The sequence below is a fragment of the Adiantum capillus-veneris genome, chromosome 24, assembly GCF_014529385.1.
Source record: "Adiantum capillus-veneris isolate H3 chromosome 24, ASM1452938v2, whole genome shotgun sequence".
NCBI lineage: Eukaryota > Viridiplantae > Streptophyta > Polypodiopsida > Polypodiales > Pteridaceae > Adiantum > Adiantum capillus-veneris.
Genome location: NC_140954.1, coordinates 113,165,895 through 113,190,231, shown reverse-complemented (window position 1 = coordinate 113,190,231; position 24,337 = coordinate 113,165,895). Strand labels below are relative to the sequence as shown.

Sequence of the window (24,337 nt, the reverse complement as noted above, 5' to 3'; positions counted from 1 at the left end):
TGGATGACCTTTATGTGCATAAAGTCATGATTGCAGGTGGTCATGCTAGCAAGGATAATAGCTTGGATATAGGTGTGGATGCCCATATGCACAAAGTCAATGCAAATGAAGTATGTGAAGCAATTTTAGAGACCATACACATGCCCATGGTGCAAAATGGCAAGGACATCGTAGATGAATGCAAAAGTTTGATCACTAGTGTGGAAAGTGAAGATGATGAGAGTGAAATTGACAAGGATGAGGTAACCTATGATGGTGACACATCTGATGCTTGTGAGATTTGGTGCGATGATGACATAGAGTCACTATATCCATTGAAGGATATGGTAGCCTTGCACAAAGAGCAACGTATCTTTTGGGAAGGAGCTTTGCAGCAACATGATATGGATGCTTGCTTTGATGATGAGATGGTGGGCTATGGAAAAAGACTTTCTCCATCGACAAGTGAAGATGATGCAGGAGAGGATGATGCTATGATGGTCAATGTGACCTTGGATACATGTGCTTTACCAAAGCTGGGGGTTGGGCAACCCTCTAGTGGTTGAGATGCAGAGGTATTGGGTCATGAAGGTGATAGGGATGAGTTCTATGTATTCAAGAATTTGATGCTAGTGCCATCTCCAAGGGATGTCCGTGATGCTAGTGCCGTCTCCAAGGGATGTCCGTCATGATATGTGCCATGCGATTGTTAAGTATAAACTTCTTGAGGATGTGGATGACAAGGAGGGTAAAGTGACTTTTTGCTTGCATAGTGATCTTATGGATGCATTTCACATGCTTGAATGTATGTTTGACCCCTATCCCTTTATCTGTGAAGATCCTGATTGGCAACTGGCGAGTCTTGGGGCTAGTCGGCATGATGAAGACTGGGTAATGATGTCTTATGTGGCCTTGTATGCATGTCTTTGTCTTTTCAAGTGGAAAATGTCTTTTCTGGAAGAAGAACATGCTGGTGATAGTTTTTTTGAAGCGTGTTTTCAATTTTGGAATGGAGTTGTTAATGCTTGGAGTGACGGTCTCTTGGGCGTGGGGAGTGAAGAGCAATCAATGCATCAAGAAGATAATGTGGGATTTATGGTTGTAAATCAAATGGGCTCTAGTTATGAGTTGCATTTTGAGGTATTTGTGGGTTCTTCAGATTGGAACAAAGTATGGTACAACATGGCATGTGCCAACCTTGGAGAAGATTTAGATTATCCTGGGATCCAGGTGGAGGATGGCATTCATGCAAGAAGATAAAAGCTTTCTTATTTGGTGTGAGTGGAATTCTTGGGCACATAGGTGTTGCTATAAATCTTGATGAGTTTCCCTATGATCCTGGAGGAATTTTTGGGTCACTTTTGCAGTTTTTTTGTCACTGTTTTGATGCAAGTGTTGAGCATAAATGCTCTACTTGGGGTTGGGCAATGACGATAAACCACTTTTGGTATGTACAAAGTAGTGCGTATATGCATGGTCATATGTACAAAAAGATGTAAATACATGCATTTTGGGAGATTTACAAAGTGGTTTCAAGTTTTAAAAATGGGGCAACGTGTGCACATTGTAAATATTCATGCTTGCGTGTCGGCAGTCGAGCATACGCACATGCGTGGATAGGGTATCGTGGCCTTGCATATGGTTCTAGGTGGATTATTTTGGCTCTAGATAATGTGTTTGAGCCTCCTAGAATGTAAATAATGCAAGTGACAAGTGTGGGTACTCTCATCACGCTCGAGAAGTTTGACACATGCGGTATCTGTCTATTTGCGGCGCCTGATCTGCGGTGATACGGCGTCGCCCTAGCAGTAGTCAAAAATGGAATGTGGGGATGTGGAAATGTTCTTTGGGTATCGAGGATCAAGCGTGCAAAATTTGGTGAATTTTGGAGTCCGTTTGGGGGTTTTTTCTGCGAAAAATGCCTGCCAGGGTTCAAAACTCGCCAAAATTGGGCCAAAAAAGGTGTGAAATGGCTTCTGATAGCCACATCACTCACGGTGGCGTGCATGTTCCAGCTGAGGGAGGACTTTTGAAGAGAAATATCAACACTTTCACCCCTCTGTGTGTGGGAGGAAGCAGGGTTCCTACAGGTGGTCTAGTGCTGTCCCGTCGCGTTCGTGTCCTGTTTTCGAGTGTATGGAGGAGTGAATGAGAGCTTTCTCTCTTCAATTTTACACATGGGAGAGTCTATGTAAGTTCTGAGGTTTCCATGGATGTGTGTGTGCAAGGAATTGAAGGAAGAAGGTGCGGCTTTGTGCATGACTATGTGACCCTGTATCGGTGCCATTAGGGTTGGCGCTACTCCAAAGAGTCCAAGAGACTGGAGTTTAGTGAAGCTTTTGCAATGGTTTGAGAGTGGCCTTTTGTGGCTGGAGTTTTTGGTTTTTTTATGGTTTTTTTTGTATATTTTAGTCACCATCAAGCGTGATTTCAAGTGTTGATCACCTCGACTCACCTTGTAGTGTCTGCGGGCAGGCAAGAGCTTGTAGGTCGAGGCGCTTGGAGTTTGAATTGAGCTTGTGGGTAGAGTTTTTAGGGAGCTTTTGAGTGGTAGTGAGTGAGGTGAGGAATTCAAGTAAATTCCTTGTGTTGTGTTGGGTTGTCTGGGTGTGTGAGTGTGCACACGACATCTTTTGCTCCATCAACCTCACCGTTGCAATCGGAAAATCTCTTTTGTAAATTATGTACCTAAACAAAGCAGTGACGCTTGCATCTGACCACCCGTACACTGACTGAAGATTCAAAAATGCCAGACAAGTATGAAGCAGAGATATTTTGGCACCTTCATAGATTGGTGGACGTGCCAACTTCCTCAACATGTCTTCAGGAGATAGGCGCATGGCTTCTGGTGCTACTTCGTTAGCATTCTCCGCACTTGTCTAGAAGAAGGGATCCAACATCTCCTCCATGCCGTCGTCTTTTGTCTTTAAGCCCTTTTGTGCTTCCATCCTTGGCTCTATATTGGTCGGACCTTCACGCATAATCCTTTTGCTCTCTCTCTCAGATATAGGTGCTATGTCGTGAAAATCGATGCCCGTTCTGTAGGAGTCGTATCGTAGATTTTGTACGGTTTCTCTAGCAAACTCTCCGTACTTGTGCACATGGTCATTACATATCCTACGCTTGTGCAGGATTTGATACTTGCAGAGCGTGCACGAGCATGCAATCTTTTCCTCCATGTTAGTTGATGACGTTGTTATCTACAATGATTATGAATGTTGTTTAATATATATACTCCTCACAATGTAAACTACCTCGCATTCTCTAGTCTTGCCCAATCTCCGTACACCTCGGTCCAGAGGTGTATGGAGATCAGGACCACCGGGTCAAAATCTCGTCTTTATTGGTCAAATCCTATATGGATAGACACATACGTGCACTCCCAGGTGTACATGGCAATGCATGTAGCGGGCAAAACCCCTTTGGCTCTTTTAGTTCCATAGTTTCTTCTAGAGGGAGAGAGAGAGAGATAGAGAGAGTTTCTGTCCTTTTCACACATGCAATTGGTTAGCCAACCTAACTCTTTCTCTATCTACTATCTATCTCTCTCTCTCTCTATTTCTGTAGCTATCTCTAGTTAATTCTCTCTCTCTCTATATATATCACTCTCTATCTCTTTATTTCTCTTTCTCTCTGTCTATGTACCCTATCTCTCATTCTTTCTCTCTCAATCTCGATCTCGCTATCTCCCTTTCTCTCTCTCTCGATCTCACTCTCACTATCTCTCTTTCTCTCTCTATTTTCCTATTTCCCTATCTCTCTCTCTGTCTCGCTCTCCACTTCTCCATCTCTCTCTCTCTCTCTCTCTCTCTATATATATATATATATATTTTATATATATATATATATATATATCACTCTCTCTCTCTCTCTCTCTCTATTTCCTCTCTCTCTCTCTCTCTCTCTCTCTCTATATATATATATATATATATATATATATATATCACTCTCTTTCTCTCTCTCTCTCTCTCTCTCTCTCTCTCTCTCTCTCTCTCTCTCTACTTCCCTATCTCTCTACGTACTGATCGAACGAGCGACTAGGCTAGGGAGATCCAGACGCCCATGACTGCGGAGGCTAGACTACACAACATAGACAGAGGCTGCATCAGACGATCCAGGTCACTTTGGCTCGACATGCACAATGCCCGGTCAGACTACTAACCATGGAGGAGATTGATGAGGTCCGCCAGCGAATGCTGGATCTCCTATGATCTACCTATCCTAGCTAGCTGTTTTAGCTGCTTAGTCCACACCCAGCAGTTTAGGATTCCATAATATTTTATTTTGTCATTTTGTCATCTTGTTATTCTGACTTTGTATCAGATCCACCACATTGTAACTTTCTGGTCTCATAGGTCACTTTGGCCTTTTGAAGACGTTAATATAACATTTCATTTCATTTATTTCTTTAATTTTAATTTTTTACGTATACATTAATTCTCTCTCTCTCTCTCTCTCTCTCTCTCTCTCTCTCTCTCTCTCTCTCTCTCTCTCTCTCTCTCTCTCTCTCTCTGTGTGTGTGTGTGTCTCTCTTTAGTTTTAATTTCCTACGCATACATTTTTCTCTCTTTAATTTCCTACATGCACACACACTTCTCTCTCTCTCTCTCTCTCTTTCCTACACACACACACACACACACACACACACACACCACTCTCTCTCTATCTCTTTCCTACACACACACACACACACACACACACACGATGTGTAGAGAGAGAGAGAAAGGGGTTGGGGGGGCGGAAGAGTGCCATAATACCTGCGCAGCAGGTTTCGGCCAAGATCTGAGCGCGCGCGTTGAGGGCGAAAATGGCTCCTACGCGCGGGTTCCCCTTTTTTTTCCCCAATTTTTTAGCGTCCAAAAGTGCGTTGATATACGCGTCGAAATAGCTGCTGATATACGCATGAAAATGTTTTCCTTTCCACGCGTATTTCCACACGCATATCGACGCACTTATCGACGCGTCTTTCGACGGGGTCAAACAACGTCGATATGTGCGTGGAAAGGTACGGGCGTCGATATATAGAGCATCGATAACTTTGGGTTATGTTGTAGTGTCAAAATCGGTGCAACATTTGAAAAAACTTTCTTCTACAAAGTTGTAGACCACATCGATTCCAGTGCTTCCGTTGGTACTTTCTGCAAAATCATTTTCAATCAGGAGAAAAATCGAAAACAAAAAGCGAAAGTTTCTTTTTAGGTATGTACGCAGTCCGCGAACAATAACTCAAAATCGGTGCAGAGTTTGAAAAAACTTTCATCTGCAAAGTTGTAGACCACATCAATTATGTTGCCTTTTGTGGGTAATTTCTGCAAAATTGTTTTCAATTAGGAGAAAAATTGAAAACAAAAAAGGAAAGTTGCTTTTCGGACATGTACGCAGTACGCGAACGATAACTCAAAATCGGTGCATAATTTGAAAAAACTTTCTTCTGCAAAGTTGTAGACCACATTGATTCCGTTCCCTTTGGAGGGTAGTTTTTGCAAAATTGTTTTTAATCAAGAGAAAAATCGAAAATAAAAATTGAAAGTTTTTTTTTGGACATGTACGCAGTCCGCGAACAATAACTAAAAATCGGTGCAGAATTTGAAAAAACTTTCAGTTGCAAAGTTGTAGACCACATCGATTCCGTTCTCTTTGGCGTATAGTTTCTGCAAAATCGTTTTCAATCATGAGAAAAATCAAAAACGAAAACGTATTGCTCTGATACCATGTTGAGAGAGAGAGAGAGAGAGAGAGAGAGAGAGAGAGAGAGAGAGAGAGAGCACAGAAATAGAACCCCAAAGTGTGTAGACTACACACATGAGATGATGTATATATAGAGGGGACTTGGGTATATAGAGAAGCCATATATTTAGTAGCTTCACATATAAGCTGAACATCTAAGACTTTCACGGTTCCTTTCATGGTCCACACAAACAATAAAGAATTGTACTGTACGCTTCCCATCCCTGCTCCTTATCCTAGCATAAGCTGACCCATCGTCCATTATCTTAGTATCCATGAGAGGAGGAGTGATGTATGGCTGCCCAAGGATAAGAGGGTATGTAAACATCTCATGCACAGAGAAATTTTGGTCATCTTTCACATCCCCTATAGTCACCTTTACATTTAGACAAGCTCCGTACAACTCCCCAGATGAGTTTTTGCTGCATGAATCATCCATCCATGATTTATATCAATTGGCCATTTTCCTTTTTGATAAAGACTCTTTGACATGAGGTTAATTTCTAACCTATGATCTAGCAACGCAATGTATGGTTCTTCTATGTTTCCCACTTTTACTAGGGTCTGAGTAGTTTCTCTTGCCTAGTGACTCTTCAAGTAGTAACTCTTGTGAGTGGTCTCAACTTCATCTTCATCATCCATGCAGCGAACGTGTTTTACTCCTCTCCTAGACTTGCAGCATCCAGAAATAGTTTGATCACCTTGCTCACCATAGACCTGTACTCCGTGTGCATTTAGATTCTCTTCTTCACCTTGTACATGGATAGATTTAATAAGAGATTTCCGCTTCCTCTTTATGATATCAATTATTTCTTCATGAAACTCCCTCTTTGCTATTCCAAGGACCTCACCCAAGGTAAATTCCACCTTACTATTTTAAATCCTCTCTTCCAAACCGTTTTGAGATCGGTTGCTGCCTCTATATCGGATTGGAGTTTGTAGGACAGGCCCTTTGCTTTGGATTTTGTTGCTTCCTTCCTCTTTTCTGTAGAGGCTTCTTGCATAGGCACTTCAGGGACATGCATCTGTTGCGGGGAAGGTGATCTAGGACGCATTGTGTCATTTTTGCCTCCACTCCTCGTCGCCCGTTTTGAAGGCCCTTTTATCCCCTTTCTCACGCCTACGTTTCTCTTTGACAATGGCCTCATTGGCTTGACATTTGGCAATGTATGCATGCATTGACAAAGAGTACTCCACAGGGTCATTCCAACCTGTTTCTAGCTAAATGCAGTCTACAGCTTCATGTAAAACCTCTATAGTCATTTTAGCCTTCATAGCAGATTTTGTAGCGCATGGCCATGCTCTCTAATACCATTAGATGCTTCTTCTCCAACCTTGACTCCTCTTTTCTTTATAGGCTCCACCTTCAACCCATAGGCAGCTTCCTCAACCATTGAGATGGCATGGCTAATAGCCATGTCCTCAACTAGCTTCTTCATCTCACCTTTTCCAAAGTTTGTTCCAAAGAAGCTTACTGGTTTCACTTGAGTGAATTTTTTTATCTTTAAAGAAAACAAGCTCCTTTGTCCAAGCGTCTTTAAAACTTTCACAATCCCTCCTTCCATAGTCAGTACTATCACACCATATGCATCTATTTACAAAGCCTTCTCTGTTTTGAGGTCTTTGCTCTGTAAATTGTCTTGATGGTTGCCCCTTTTCTTCTAGCCTTGTAAGCTTTAACTTGAGCTCTTGTATTCCCTTGACAATATCATCTAGAATGGACTTGTCACTCTTTAAAACCACAATAACAGGCTTTATGGGACTCTCACGAACACTTGGGGATTGACTAGGGTTAACTAGCATCTTGTCTCTCCGTCGTTGTCCTTAGCTAGCAGTGAAATGCATCTTCAAGCTCATTCCAATTTGTCTTCAAACCATGTTCTGCATCCTTATCCTCAAGTAGTAGCTCTAGCTTCTCTTGAATCTCTTTACCTGTGTCCTACAAAAAGAGCTCTATCTTCTCCGAGTTTAGCGTAGCCTTTTTAGTCCTTGACAATAGATCATATCGGCGTTCAAATTCCCTTAGCAATTTGGTAGGCGAAATCCCCTCTTTTGGCAAACTACCCACTCTAAAAAAGTTCTCTTTGTTATCCTTTCAGAGTCCTCCATGAAATACTCTTCCTTCAAGGCTAATTTGAATGCTTCCCAAGTTGCCCCATGCTCATTTCTAATTCCCCTTACAAGCTCTCTAATCTCGGGAACCACAGCTAGTTCAAAACTTTGCACCATCTCTGCTTCGGGCACTCGATGAAGCTCCATCTCCTTTACATATCTACAAAGATTCTTTGTTACACCTTTACCTTTGAATTGATTCATTTTCTTCACCACAAATTGAAGTGCTTTGGTAATTGAGGAAAACTCCCTCCTTTTGGTAGCTTCCTACTGTTGCATTAAACACCGCAAAAGCTTGAAACATTTGCATTGTGACTGGATCAAACCAAACCCCCTGTTGCTCTTGTTGTTATGGAATTGATATTTTATTATTTATTGCAGCTCACAGGTGGAAAAGGCTTAACTGAGCTAGGCTATTGCAAAAGGATATTACATTTATGATATTTTATTTTCAAGTGCTCTTTTATGAGCTTTGACCATTTATGCCTGGCCGGCCAGTTTGTACTCACTTTGACCATTCAAGAAATCTATAAATCAAATACGTGCAAGAGGAAAATGGTCACTCTTGCAAGAGGGGAGATTGCACCCAATGTCCGCGTTGTTCTTCTCTCCTCCCCTCTTTTCTCTCTCACCGTGCTGGTGTAGCACTCCCCTCTAGGAGGTGTACCTGTACGTGCTCTCTCCCTCTCTCCCGCTCTCTATCTCTCTTTGTTCGTCTGCAACGTTGATTATGTACTCGTGGATGTGCCAAGTATGCGGTTCCGTTTGCTTATGGCTTGCAATACACTGTTTGCTCGATTATGCAGGGCCTTCTGTGCTCTCGTTTGTAGGAGTGGTATCAAATCTTTGGAAATGATCCTGGTATCACAACTATGCATGGATATGACAAGGAAAGGAGCTACAATTAATAGAGCTAAGCGACCTCCACCTTTCTTTCATATATAGGAATACATGTGTATCTCGTTTGAGAAATGATAATTGAAATGCGAACCTTAAATTGTCAAATGCGCACATACAAACTAATTTTTTTTTATGATTATTAGTAAGCCTAATAGGACGATTATTTTTAATCTTGAATTTCTTATAGAGTACCTACTTTGAGAAGTAATGGGAGGGCAGAATGAGGGTACATTGTAAGGAGAGGAAGAAGGGAAAATTTAGAGTTGTAGGAATCAAATCCTCTAGATACATGACATATCAATTCGATCATGAAATGATGACTCCAAAGGACCCCGCCCCAATCTTCGATAAAATAGCGCTTGAAAGATCCATTAATAAAATGGTTCTAATACTAATAATAATTTTCTAATAAGCTTCTTGTTTTCAAAATAACAAAAAGGAGAGACAGAACGTGCCATGTCTACGTAGTGCAAGGTCGATGACCACAAACATGTGCAATAGCCGCGAGTGAATGATTGCAAGCGAGATAGAGCAGATTGCAACGGTGTGCAGTAATAGCGTCTGCAGCAGGCCGTAAACGGCAACGACTGCATACAATAGAGTCAACGGCAGGACCTATACGGAAACACTGATGTTCGTCCGGCCATACTGCAAGAGAAGTTGCAACCATGCAACCAAACCCCCCCCCCCCCCCCCCCCCCCCCACACACACACACACTTACACTTTTGAATCACGACGCCCACCATAACACTTGCTTTGCCCTCACGCAATCAACTTCTTCTACCACTCTCCCCCACCAACTAAAATGACATATCATGCACCAGTACTGGTGGCCGAAAACTGGACAACCACACCCACCAGAGGATGCCGAAAGCCACAGTTCTCCAACCCCACCACCCACAACTGTGTGTGGCGGCCATCCTCACAATTTCTCCCTCAACTCTCTCTTTTAACTCTCCCTTTTCTCAGTTTATAACCTCCGTCTCACCAACTGCAGTCGCCATTTTCACGCACAATCCTGCAAAATGACACTTCCCCATTGCAACCGCCGTCCACCCGTTTTTCTCAAGCCTACTGGTGGCCAAACACACACACGCGCGTGTGCGCGCGCACACACACACACACACACAGAGTTCTTACAGCTCTCTCTCTCTTTCTCACCCTGGCGGCCATTAGTGGGATGCACTCATCAACGCCTTTCTCTCTCTAGCTCTCTGCAATCGTCCAACTCGGCTCTCACACTCTCTCTGTCTCTCTACGCTAACCAAACCCCCACTCGCTCGCTCTCTCTCCCCCTCGTCTGCTACCCCCGCCGTCCCCCCCCCAAAAGACTGCTTACAACAGTGGACATTGACGAAACTCTACGGCGACCGCTGCAATACTTTCTCTGACGATGGCCGATGCAGGTCATTGCTGCTGACTTTAGCCTGACGATTTTAGTACTCTTAGTTTACTTCATTTTTACTACCTAAGCATTGTATTAGAGTCCCACGAGTTGTATCCGTTTGGCCTAAACTTGCACCTCATCACCCCTCAAGGAGTGAAAGAGGATTTTCTCTGTCATTCATTGTGGTATTTTCCATGTAGCAATCCCTCCTTTGCACCTCAAGATGGCTCTAAATCTGACGACATTACACTCACCATCTTCTCCAAGCGTATTTGCTCCTCAGAAGCTATCAATTCTTGCCTCTTCCCTTAATGGATGTCAGCCTAGCTGTAAACCAAGCATAAGGGACTCACTATATTCCCTGTTTGAACCTTCCTTAATTTCGGTAGGGCATCTTGCAACCTTCAACAACAGCACAAGAATTGTTGAAGAGTCATGTCACTCTCAAAGGTTCAGGTTTAGTCAAAGTGCTTCCTCCACTCTCTATCCAACAGAGCTGGCCAGTGGAGGTGAGGGAGGTGGTGATGACGCAAATAGTAATGATAATGACAATAATGATGGTTCTCGTGGTGATGGTACAGACGTCAACGATTCTGAAAAGAACCGCATAGAGGCTATACTAGTGCTGGCAAGCCTTGGAAAAGATATTTCCAATGTCCCTGCAGACTTCGTGTCTGCAGTTCAAGATGGCAGGATTCCAGACTGCAGCTGAATTGGGGTGCCATAAAAAAATTTTAAGTAAGTTCAAGATGGCAGGATTCCAGACTGCAGCTGAATTAGGGTTCCATAGAGAAAATTTAAGTAAAGAATTGGATTTTGTGTTTGCAGACGTGGTAAAGTTTTACTCTTCATAAAGCTTAAAAACACATGTTTTTCTTGGAAAATCTTTTCATCTAGTTGGTCACCTTGTGGCACAAAATTCTTGTTGGTATATCGGTTTGCTCTGTGAGTTTTACAAGTTGTAAGGTGCATAGGCAAATGTATGCCAAATGATAAATCTGGGCACCTCCTTAAAATTTCTTTAAGTCACAACTTAGAAATATTTTAGTTTGTCTATTCTTGTTCGGGTACCTGTGCCTGGCTGGACTATTTTACGTGATTCTTGAAGTCTTTGGGCTCTGTAGATTTGTTTGCATCACCTGAGTGTTGTAATTCCATTAGGCACACCTGCAACACAACTCTCATAAGACGGCCCTCACTGCCAAGGAGCCGTTCGTTGCTTATTTATTTATTTATTTTTCTTTGACATGTTGTTATTTTTGGCTGATTTTCCAAGCTGTTGACCTCAACTAAGAGTAGTTATATTTTTTTGTAACTCATTAGCAACCATACCTCATGTAGTCACCTAACAAATGTTAAGGGAATTAATTTTATATCGCATTTTCTAGAGGGAACTAAACACACTTACACACACATTCACTTGTCAATTCGGATGATATATGCATGCACAGACACATGAGTGTCTTGTTAATGCACAGACTAGCATCCGCACTTGATGGACCCTTCTTCTTCTATTCAAGAAAATTAGACATTTACTTCACCCTAATTTTGACTGACAGGACTATACCTTGTGTGTTCTACATTATCTCACTTTTCAGGCACTGTTTAGATTAGTTTAGGTAATTTGTACCCACTACAAGTTTAAGCGATAAGCTTAAGTATGTGATTTTGCACAGAAAACATAGATTCTTTTACATAAATGTATGTCTAACTCGAAATGCATGTAGTAAATAGAGGCTTCTAGGAAAGAGCAGCTTAGATCCAATGAATTTTGGCATTGTTTATATATTTTTTTATCAATCTCATATTTGTAGCCTGGCTTTTACATGATATAAAAGATGTATGCTTGTGATATCATGACTTTACACTAGTCCATGCCCTTTACCATAGTTTGCAATATCAAGAGGACTTCTCCATATATTCAAACAAAAACAATCAACAATTTATTACTCCATCTAACTTTCTAATCGATCCAAGGCTAATCATAATAAATGATTGTAAGTAATCAATGTAATTTTGTCTCTTAAATTGCGTTATACAATCAAATTGGATCTGGTTTCTATATTTTATGTATGTTTGTGACTCTAGTGGATCTAAGCTATTAAAATTAAAACTGCAGAGTTTTTCTTCCTACTCAGTTGTCATCCTCTCCCTACCCAGTCTATAAACTAATAAGACGGAATATGCTTTTATTTCATGGCAAATTATTAACACCAAATGAACACATTTTGAGTTTGTCAACTATACTTTGATGTGCTAGTTATAGTTGTCTCCAACTTGTACCTCTCTCCCCACGCACAAACTGGTACATATTTTCAAATGTAGTACATCATCCAGAGTCTAATGATCTACGAAAAGCACACATGTAAGTTCTCTCCGCATTTTCAATTTTTGGTTTTGAAAAATCTTCTCATAAGCACAAGCAATCATACACTAGTAGCACTCTCTCAAAATTCTATGATTTTCAAAGTCCTACACATATACCATCCCATAGAGAACAACACGGTTACATAAATTCAACGCACATGGCTTAGTTATCAGCTTGATTAACATCTATCTTTTAGCAGAAAGTATGGCTCTTTTAACTACCTGCATTCTCTAATACTTGTATTAAATGAAATTGCTACTGCGATCTTTTCACATTGAGCTATGCAGATACTCACATGAGCTGAGGTGCTTCCGCTAATGCATAACAATTTGTCAATACTTTGTTAATCAACCTTACTCCAATGTGGTGTGAACAAGGTAGTATATTTTTTATGTTTTTATGCCCAGTCTAGTCCATTGGTCACATGCACACAGATTCACCGATTTAAGTAGTGTGTCAATGCTCATCTGGTGCAGATTAGCCAATCTAGGCAACACACCAACAAACTAGAGATTCACACTTTTTTAACACTACCAAATGCAGATTTACCGATTTAGGTAGCATTAGTGCAGATTCACCGATTTAGGCAACACGTCTTATTGGTGTAGATTCGTCGATTTAGGCAACACCAATCACGAAATCATGCTGCAGCGTCTAACCACCATTGTAACTGGTATGATTTTGCTACCCGTGGATTTTGGATTTGGATGTGAAATGGGTGGAATTGTACTTGAGATTGATGAGAAATAATGAGTGTGACCAATGATATCTTGATTCCTCAGGATATGACATATACTGCTTATTCTAGTGGTATGGGACACTAGAATAGGTAGTATGTGGATGATTGCAGGCATATGCAATGTTGTTTAGTTTCATTGTTTTTACTATATGCTATTTTTTGACACAGATTTTTAATCACTCTTTTTGACAAGTATCCTTTGCAGATTTCTTATCTTTGTAACCTAGGACAATTGCTTTCCAATGGAGAGGTATGTTATGGATTTGATATTTTATTATTTATTACAACCGACACATGGAGAAGGCTTGACTGAGCTAGGCTATTGCAAAAGGACATTACATTTTATGTATATTTTATTATTCAAGTGCTCTTTTATGAGCTTTGGCCATTTATGCCTGGCCGGCTAGTTTGTAATCACTTTGACCATTCAAGAAATCTATAAATCAAATACATGTAAGAGGGAAATGGTCACTCTTTCATGAGGGGAGGTTGAAACCCAGTGTCCACATTGTTCTTCCCTCCTCTCCTCTTTTCTCTCTCGCCGTGCCGACATATCACTTCACTCTGGGAGGTGACCTGCACGTGCTATCTCCCTCTCTCCCACTCTTTGTCTCTCTTTGTTCATGTGCAACGTTGGTTATGTACTCGTGGATGTGCCAAGTATGCGGTCATGTTTGCTTATGGCTTGCAATACGCTATTTTCTCTATTTTGCAGGGCCTTCTGCGCTCCTGTTTGTAGCACTTGTTGCTCCATAGCTCTAAACCTTTTTTTTTGAGACCTTCAATGAAGCTTTTGAACCCTCACCCTAGGCTACTTCGCATCGGGTTCACCAAAAATGTGTCAAGAAGTGTACAATGTGACTAGGAAAGCGCCGGGCCTCTGAGTGTGAGGATTCGTAGCAAAATCAAGCAAGGCGTAGATGATTTGCATCAAAAAACACACTAAAAAAGAACAAAACTCCATCTATGAAAATTCCATTTTGAAAAAGAACCAAGATTAACTCAAAATTGTTGTGTGTGTGAAGAGTAGGTGTAGCCTCGCTCCTAATTGCACAGATGGATTGCTCATTCGACCTGTTAAAAACCCTAATTTACGATTTGATTCTTCGTCATGAGCATTTCATGGAAGCTTAAATACTTCATTGGAAAAGCCCAAGTAGTTAGTTGAGGAGGGGAAACCCTAATTGGAGGCCTCATAGCCTCAACCATGTAGTGAAAGCAGCACGAGACTGCATTAGCACCTTGTGAAGGAATGGCTGTATCTCCTTGCTCATGTGCCCAAATGAGCTCATTCTTGGCTATAAAATTTCCAACATAACTTGAGAGAATATGACACCGTCATTGATGTGGCATTCTGAGCTGAGTTTAGGTTGTTTTTGACCAATTTATGGCCATTTTTTGCCCAAAAATACCTCTTTTTGTCCGTAAAAATCCAAAATGAGCTAGGAAAAATCCCTAAAAATCCCATTAGGTAAAATTTCGTGTTGACATAATTTTACCACTTGGTAAGCACTTTGGACATGTCTTTTATGCCCACGTACAAAACCTGCTATTTTTGGTCGAGATTGTCCGCATTGAACTTTCTAGGCAAAGTGAGCGTGCCACTTAGATACACTTGACATTTGTACATTTATTCTAAAGCAAAATAGTCATATATTTATGTAAAAATTCATGCCATAGTGCCACGTCGAGGGCGTTGCCCACCCGATAAGGTATGTACACGACTGCAATCGTGGCATCTGTTCTCAGATATATCACACTATGTACATTATAGCATTCGGTCCCACATAACAAAAGCATTGAGAGTGAGGTAGATATTTTAGTTTTCACATTATGCTCGTGCCATGGCAAGATACTGCTCCGTTCTGTTATTGCACCTGAGCACAACGTTTTGTTTGTACATTTTGGGTGGTTCATCTACCAACTCTTCATCTTCCTGGTCCTTGGTGCCCGTCAATCCCCATTTGTCCACAATAAAAAGGGTTGTGAACAACTAGGTACATCATACCCTCTTGGTCAAAGTATCTATCTCCGTCATTCCACATCTACAAGGTCCTAGAACTCGCTTAGTTTGTTTTCCAACTTAACATAGTAGCGGTCCATTCCATCCTTATAGATTCTGGCTTTAAGTACATTCTCGAATTGAAATTTTAGATACAACAATCTTACATCAGATGCAGGCTGTGAAGGACCTACCCCTATGGAAGTTCCTTCCTTAGGGTTCACCTTGCTGGATTCCTCAATCATTAGGGTGTATGATCTTTCTGATGAGGTATCAAAAAAACTTTCCTCTATAATAGCTTCTAGAGAATGTAGTGGTCTTTCATTCATGCTATCTTTAGTTGAGTGATTGCTCACGTGGTCTATGACATTGGGATTGATATTTGGTACAATCTTCCTGATCGCAAACACATGAAGAATTGATCTTACAAAATCCAAACCTTGTTACCTCCTTGGCTGACTTGACTTCCCTGATTAGGTCTTACTTGTTGAGTTGTACTCTCTAGCACTTGTAAGTTGTCAAAAACGCTTGATGGCTATGAGTTTACAGCCTCTCTTGTTAGTTCAAGCTTTCAATCAACAAAATTTAATCAGATACTTCATTACTCCATAATTTAGCCCACAGAATCAACAATTCAGGGCCAATTTCAATTTTGAAAAAGCCACCAGGTTCTTGGGGATTATCACTCTCTTTAGTCAAATTTTGATCTTATTCTGACTCAAAGGAATAGGGATCGCGATCCATGTTGGGAGGGCAAACGACTTTTCTTGGTACCAACAGAATCACCATGATTAGTAGATCCTTTGGCACTAAAATTTCTTAAAATGGACTTTTGGATTTAAGATTAGGACAGTTTCGGCACTTGCTCAAAATGCTTGACAATTTTGGACTTTGGCTTGATTTTGGATATTCCAATTCAGTTTTGAAATGATCACTAGAGTCCCTAGAATGTTCCTTAGACGTGGTGCAAGTTTTGGATCAATCCGTGTCTGAGGAACGTGGATCGCGATCCATGTACCTAGTTGGCATATTGAGCTAAAACTTAGCACACATCTTTCTTTGGGCTACTTGATGTCAAAATTTAGGGGTTTTGTAGAATTTGGACTTTATTAGATCAACTAAAAGTCGATCCTTGTGTCTGTTCCAGTGGTTTCCACCTTGAGCTGTTTTATGCCCTTTTGACCCACTTTTTGAACTTTTTTGGCACTAGTTGTTTAGAGAAAAGTATTCAAAATCTTATCACTTGTCCACCTGGAAAATATCAGATCAAATCCCCAGAAGGTACATGGATCATGATCCATGTTATGCATCATCTTGACATGAGATTTAGTGAGTTTGTATTAGTGGTTATGGTGATACTTTTCCCCAAGTCGTTTTGGATTTGACCCACTTTTTCAATTCCATGCCAAAAGCAATATTTTGTGTCTACTTTGCGGTTTTTTGGCAACAACTATTTTTTGGTGTTTTGATTAGGTTTTTCACTTTTTTATTGTGGACCCTTTAGAAAAAATTGTTCCCTTAGTTCTTAGGAGTGTATTGATCAATTGTCCTGTACAAATGTCAACCACGTACATGGATTGCGATCCATGTTGGGAAGCATTTGATCATGAATTTTGTTCTTGTTGGCTCCTTGCCTTTAGTTGAACCCAATTCTCACCCCTTTTTGAATTTGGACAAATAAAAGTTCAGTTTCTCCAAATTTTCTCAATTTTCAAGGTTTTGTTCAGCTTAGCCCAATTCCTTGATTTGGATGTTCTTTTAGCACTCCATTTTTGACCAAAATCAAGATTTGGTGTCTGAGAGCCAGCTCTCAGCAATGGAGACAGTTTCTACTCATTTGGCCAGAAAGGTACATGGATTGCCATCCATGTTGGACAAGCAAACCGGGAGAAATCTGATCAGTTTTTTTCCTACAAGCTTGTATATCCCCTTTTGCCTAATTTAACTTTGAAGCTTTGACCATCAATTTCACAACTTTTCAGAGTTATGGGCTTCGGGACCAAAATAAGGTTTTAGATAGGTTTGTACCCTAATTCTTTTGGCCCAAGTTGATGGTGGAATTTGTTACTTAATCTACTCCTATTACTGAAGTATATGCCCAAATATAAATGAATTCAACATTACCGAAATGACAATGGACTGTATGGTGAAACGGTCCTTTCGACGCGTGGGAAAATCAAAGAACAAAATATTTTTTGTACTTCACTCACAACTTTCTTTGCTCATAAGGAGTAGCACTGGCTGGTCCTATAGTCCATTGTCTACGAAGCACTAAACCTACGTCTAGATGCTTTACTGTCTAAGTGTACAAAATGGGTGTCAAAATATTTGGAAAGGATTTGTCTTACAACTAGGTCACTCACCACCTAAGGATCAAAGTCCCTGGCAGTGGTGCCAATGCTAGCGGGTCACCGCGACGGACGTCTACATCATAGCTTTTTGGTATTAACATAATGTCAATATGCAAGGAAGTGACTCGCGATGGGGTACAGAGACTCAGTGAGATCATCAATCTCACCGAAGTAAACCTAAAGGACTATCCATACGTCCCCAATAGCAAATCAACCACTTCCTAGTCCGAAAATCAGTCTATGACCAATCTCACCGCTCTAGGTCATCACACCTTTTCAGCATCCAAACGAAACTTAAGGAGAGGTGTTATAAAACCTAAGTGCATATTCCTACCAAGTTGTATAATCATCTGGTAAGGTACATAAATCACGATCCATCACAAAAAATATATATAGAAACCTAAAACATAAATACATGGAAAGGTTTCCTTCAAGGTTAGAAACACTCTTCCAAGGTCAAAACATTAAGAAAAAACCATTTAAGACCTCAAATCAATCAATTTAGCTCACAGACAAGATGCCGCAAACTACAACAGAGTTGAGAATGATTACACTTAAATTAAAGAGCAAGATACAAGGAACACAATGTGCTATTTGGAATCAAATTCTGGTTACCAGGCAAGGAGAAAGATTGATTACAATTTGCAGCTGCAATGAAGCTCTCAGTCGATGTCCAATAATTCCCAATATAATGATAATGTGTGTTGCAAAACTAAGAATTTTGACTTAAAAACTTGGGGCCCTTTTCCAAGGCCATCCAGCCACTTACATGGTTTGTAGGCTCAGAGAGACTAAGAGAGAATGACAGACTATAATTTACAATTTGAGAATCATGAAATATAGCAGAATTACATAGCTTCTTTTGGAGAATTGATTGATTACAACAAAGTTTGGTGTGTATCTAGCTTTTAAGTGACATTCCGCTGTATCCACCAAACAATTACCACAAAAAAAAACACTACAAAGAGACATGATAATAGCAGTCCCATGGAATTGGTACTGAGAGATAGTACCCAAGCCATCGTAAAGTATTTAAAACCATGCTCAAAGAGGTTTTCTTGATGAGAAGTTTATTTGCAAAACGAGAGACCTTGAGCTGTGTAAGTGTATTGTGGATGCCAAACACAAAACCAGATTCAACATCAGCAACCTGGAGCTTTGGAAATGTATTATGTTGGAGTAGTTCCTAGAAGATCTCCTTTTTCTTGCTAGCTGAAACACCTCGTGTTTGGTTGCACCAACATCTGAGCAAATATTCTTCCTTGAGTTGCATGTTGAAGCTCTCCCAATGATGTTGGGACCCGTTTCCTTGCTTCTTTGTTGACACTTCTTTGTATCCCAATAATCTCTCATGTAAGCGAGGCTTGTGAGAGATGAAGTTGCTTGAATTCTCATGCTTCATGTAGTTTCCATTTCATGCTCAATTGTTGGCTTGTTGGCATCAAAAGACACAAAGCTCTCCAAATCCGGTAGCTCCATTGGCGTGTGAAGAACTATGTGTAGCTTGCACCCAGACACACACACACACACACACATAGAGAGAGAGAGAGGCTACTATGGCTATGGTTCTAGCTGCTCATACCATGACTAGCACTAGCAGGACAAGGAGCATGCTATTTTTGCTAAAGATTTCCATTGGCATACAATCCGTGAATGCGAGAGCCATAGACAGAGAAAGAGAGAAAGAGAGAGAGAGAGAGAGAGAGAGAGAGAGAGAGAGAGAGAGAGAGAGAGAGAGAGAGAGAGAGAGAGAGAGAGAGAGAGAGAGAGAGAGAGAGAGAGATGGTTTTTCCCTTCTCCATACACTTCCCCATTCTCCCCCCTCCAAAAAAGCACCCCATGTCTCCAATGCCCAACCCGACAATTCTCTTGTTGCCATAAAGTAAAAGACCACAACTTTGTGAGTACACTTATAAAATATATAAAATAAAAGGAACTGGATTACATAATACTTCAATTTTTTTCAACATCAGATTCACCAAAGGTTTGTTGTGTCAAGGACACCGCATTTTGTAACACCAGTACTTTCTTTCAACCAAGAGTCACTTTGTGGTCTTGTTTATACAATTTCTTTTTTCTTAGTTTGTCTCTTCAACTTGCAAGCACCGGTTGGTCTTGAGATGGGTTTGTCTTATTGTTCAAATTTGGAGTGTCATAGATTATTTGATATATGCATAATCAAAGGTCTGAGCATTGGTAGGCTCTTAAATAGAGATTTTGTTACTTTTATAGGGACCCTTTGTGGTCAAGGCTAGTCAAGCTTATGTACCTATGCAACATAAGCCTATAATCTCTTTATAAAGGCTTTGCCTTCTGAAAATATAAAAGCGTTGGGATGAATTTCTTTTATGGATTGATCACAATTCGGTGAGTGGCCTAGCACGTTCCCATACGAGTACCAACTCATGCTCACCACATCATTCCCGGGAGGAGTTACTACCATGATATATTAGTGATGCGAATGAGCACACTTAGGAGCATTGTAAAACTTTTCCCCCTTTCTATAAGGGTTTGTGCTCTTTGAGCTTTAGGATATCCATTATCTTGATACTTGCACACCAACCGAAGTAACATCACCTCTATGTTGTGTCCCTTGAGCCTCTCCTTCTCTGAGAAGCTTTGGGTGTGGATTTTGCATCTCTAAATCTAATAAATAGTCAAGTAAAAAATAAAAGGTCTTGATTATAGTGTTATTTGAACTTTAATTTAGTTTCAGTTGAAACCTGGAGGTCTCAGGATTGGCATGATAGCTATCCTAGCTCACAACTTATCTTTTTGACTACACTCAATTTTTGAAATAGTACATACAATCAAAAAAGCAAATGCTCAAAAAACCTTTTTTGGAGCTAGCTCCACTATCTTATCTCATGCTCATCAAATTCAAATAGAATCACTCCATTGTTGTACCCTTTCATAGCTAGTGAGGTGGCTACTTTTCTCATTAAATGGGCTATTTAAATCTAGTGAACATGTATCTCCGTAGATGCAGCTTGTCAAGCTAAAGGGACACCTAAACACGTAAGTGAAGAAGAATCACATCAGCATCTCAACTGTCTGGTCTCCTCTTAAGTATTGACATAGTGGATGTAGATTTTGTAACCTCCACATGTGCTGATCTATATTCATATCCACATCTACATAGCCTTTAGGCTACAATATGCAAGATGAGGCTCCAGGGATGCATGAAAGCCCTAAGGTACATGCAAAGCTACTCATGAGTAACTAATCCATCTATATTTGTAATTCACATAATGTAGTATCATGCATGGAACTCAGAAGGTAGGGGTGTGCCGTTGATAAACAACTTCGGTCATATATGTAATAGCATGTATATGCATGAGCATGTGTAATTAGAAATGTAAAGACATGCATTTGGAAGTTTGTCATGATATTGGGTTTCAAATATGGTGGGTAAGATCCTGGGGAGGTCACCTAATAAAAATGTAACCTATCACGTGAGTTCAAAAGAAAGGTATTTAAAGTTCTTGAAACTTACAGAAATATATATACAGAAGGGCATTATTATTTCAAATTTGAAAAAAACTTACAAATTTTAAAAGAAAAGGGTACATTATATTCTTAACACGTGATATGGTAGTTTTACACATAGTGAACCCCCCGAGGGTAAGATACGTATTGTAGATAGTCATGTTTACGTTTTGATAGTCATGCACATGCACATGCTTGGACATAGCGTCAAATACTTGGATGTGGTTCCAAATGACTTTTTTTGACTCCAGGGTATATTTTAGAGCTTTCTAGAATGTAAATAATGCAAGTGGGAAGTGTGCGTACTATCATCCCGCCTAGAAGTTTGACACCTATAATAACGTCTATTTTGCGGTGCCCAATATGGAGTGATGCATGTATCGACTTACAAGAGGTCAAAAATAGAATTTTGGTATGTGCAGATGAGTGTTGAGTATCAATAATCAAACATACAAAATTCAGAGTCCATTTGGGAATTTTCTCACAAAAAAATGCCTTTTGAGGTTCAAAACTCGCAAAAAATGGACCTAAACAGGTCAAAAAATGTGGGAAGGAATACTTTTGCCACATTATTCATGTTACATGAGTGTATAAGGTGAAGGAGTGTGTGCATGATCAAAGAATAGGATTTTCACCTATTTGTGTGGAAGAGGAAGAAAGGTTTTTAGAGGTGGTACTGCACAGTCCCCTCTTGTTTGCATCCTATTTTTAAGTGCATCGAGGAGTGAATGAGAGTTTATTCACTTTAAATTTTCACTTGTGAGACTCTATGGAAGTTTTGAGGTTTCCATGGATGTGTGTGTGCGAGGAATTGAGGGAAGAAGGTGCGGCTTTCTCCAAGACTATGTGACCTTGTATCGGCGTCACGAAGGGGTTGAGGCTACACCAAAGAGTGCAATAGAGTGGACTTTGACAAATCTTTTTCAATAGTTTGGGAGTTTCCTTTTGTGCTTGCAATTTTTTTGATGGCATTTTTTGTGTCCTTTGGTAGCGATTGAGTGTAATTCTAAACCTTGATCAACTTGACACACTACATAGTGTTTGCAGGTAGGCAAGGGCTTGTAGTTTGGAGCTCAAATTGAGTTGGGAGGAGGATTCTCATTGAGATCTTGAGTGGATGTGTGTGAGGTGATGAGGAAAGAAAGTGAATTACTTGTGTTATGTAAAGGTGCAACGTTGTGTGAGTGTATGTACGGCGCCGTTTGCTCCGTCATCTTTTGGCGATCTTATTGGGGTGCGAGATTTTCCGGTTGTGCACTCAAAAGTTGAAGTTTGAGTGACGATGTTTCCTAATTTTTAATGTTAAGGACATTCCATGATGGTGGTTCCATTCCAACCATCTATTTTCATGGGTTTTGAGGATGCACATGGTTGGCTAGTATCTTATAATGAGTTTAACTTGATGTGTTTATGGTGAGTGGTTCCAAGTAAGACACAAAAGCTTGCAAGAATCAATTTTGTGGTTAAATAGAATGCAAAAGATTAGTTCTAGAGCTTGTGACAAGATGAGAAATAGGTTTAAGAGGTTCTTTATAAAGTGGCTAAAGAAATTGATCCCTCACCAAGATGCATGGAAATAAGTCACTAGTATGTTTATGCAAGAACATGATTCTCTTGCAGAATTTTGGGCAAGATTTGATGATTCTTGGAGAGTTTGGAAAGATGTTGTGTTGCATGTGGAATCCATTCCTAAAGAGGAATTTTATTATACTTTTACAAATAGCCAAAGAATATAGGTGTTCATAAGTGTTTTGCAACTATTCCATAAGATGAAAGTGCAAGATAAAGAGCGCAATTCCATGTGTGGAGCATTGAAGATAGCACTACGAAAAGAGAGAAATCAGTGTTTGATATAGGCATGAATTACCCTTTGTCTAAACCCACTATGGATACTGTGGATGAGCTTTAAACATCCATAAAGTCATAGTTGCAAATGCTTATGTTGGCAAGGAAAACAATATGCAAATGCTTATGTTGGCAAGGATAGCAATATGTAAAGCATACACATGCCTATGGTGGAAAATTTCAAGGACACAACAAATAAATGTGATTTTCTCAGACGTAGCATGGAAAGTGGAGATGAGAAGAATGAAAGTGATGAGGATGAGGCATCGAACGATAGTGACACATCTGAATCTAGTGATAGTTGGTATTGCAATATATGTGATGATGACATAAGGTTACAAAATCCATTTGTAAAGGACATGGTAGCCTTGCAAAAAGATCAATGTATTTCTTGGGAAGGATCAACTTTACAAAAGCAAGACATGGATAGTTGTAATGAATATGAGATGACGGACTATGGTCGAGATTTTTCATGCCAAATGAGGATGATGTAGGAGAGAGTAATGCTATGTGGATTTAACATTGATTTATGTGCTTTACTAGAGCTAGGGTTTCTAGTGGTTATGATTTAAAGGTAATGAATCATGAAAGCAATGGAAAGGCAGTCTATGTATGCAAGGATTTGATGCTAGTGCCATCTCTAAAGGATGTACGCAGTGATACGTGCCCTATGTTTGTCCAATATAAAGATATTGAGGATGCGATAGAGAAGCAAGTTAAAGTGATCTTTCCTTACTTGGTGATCTTATGGATGCATTTCAAGTGCTTCAACATGTGGTTGGTCCATATCCTTTTATTTTCAAATATCCTAACTAGCAATTAGCAAGTCTCATAGTAGGTTGGCATGATGGAAACTTGGTTACGATGTCTTGGGTGGTGTTGATAGCCGTTTTTCGGCTTTCCATAATTGCCATAGTAAGCTACCTCACCCTATCAAATCACTCAAACACTGTGGCTATGCCTACCATTTCACTGTACATCGGCGTGTGTGAGTTAGGGGACTTTTCCCATATCTTCTTAAAAATCGTCAATTAGCTAGTCACTGGGCTAGTTGAGCCAAAAAAATAAAAAATATTATGGCCCATTTGTGTATAAATATTTCATTGTATATAGGGCCTAAATAAAAGGATTTTTCATAATTATTTTGGTATTTATTTAAATATTTCTACCTATGGTGTGTTATTTATGCTATGTACATTGACTCACCATTACCATATTTTTTCTTACCATTTTGCATACTCTTTATTCCATATAAAAATAATTTCATGCAAGCTTCTCTTATTTTTGGTGTAACTCCATCCCAATAAAACTCCAAAAAAACTAGTTTTATTTATGTCTATATTTTTTCACTTTTTTTTTTCCTTCCTACATCTATTCTCTATTACTCTCATAAATTAGACCACCAACAATATTCATCTGTTTATGGTAGACTTATAA

At 40.0% G+C, this 24,337-nt stretch overlaps 1 protein-coding gene across 1 annotated transcript; it reads left to right on the top strand.

Annotated features, from left to right (window-relative positions):
- The first annotated feature begins 9,716 nt into the window (after window positions 1-9,716).
- On the top strand, window positions 9,717-11,268 carry LOC147426976 (uncharacterized). Its single transcript, XM_086498747.1, has one exon. It carries the CDS (start codon window positions 10,330-10,332, stop codon window positions 10,816-10,818), a length of 489 nt encoding a protein of 162 aa, XP_086354873.1. The 5' UTR covers window positions 9,717-10,329; the 3' UTR covers window positions 10,819-11,268.
- Window positions 11,269-24,337: the final 13,069 nt, after the last annotated feature.

Bases quoted from the DNA above. Each gene is read 5' to 3' on its own strand.
- LOC147426976 (XM_086498747.1), top strand. From the start codon at position 10,330: ATGGCTCTAAATCTGACGACATTACACTCACCATCTTCTCCAAGCGTA.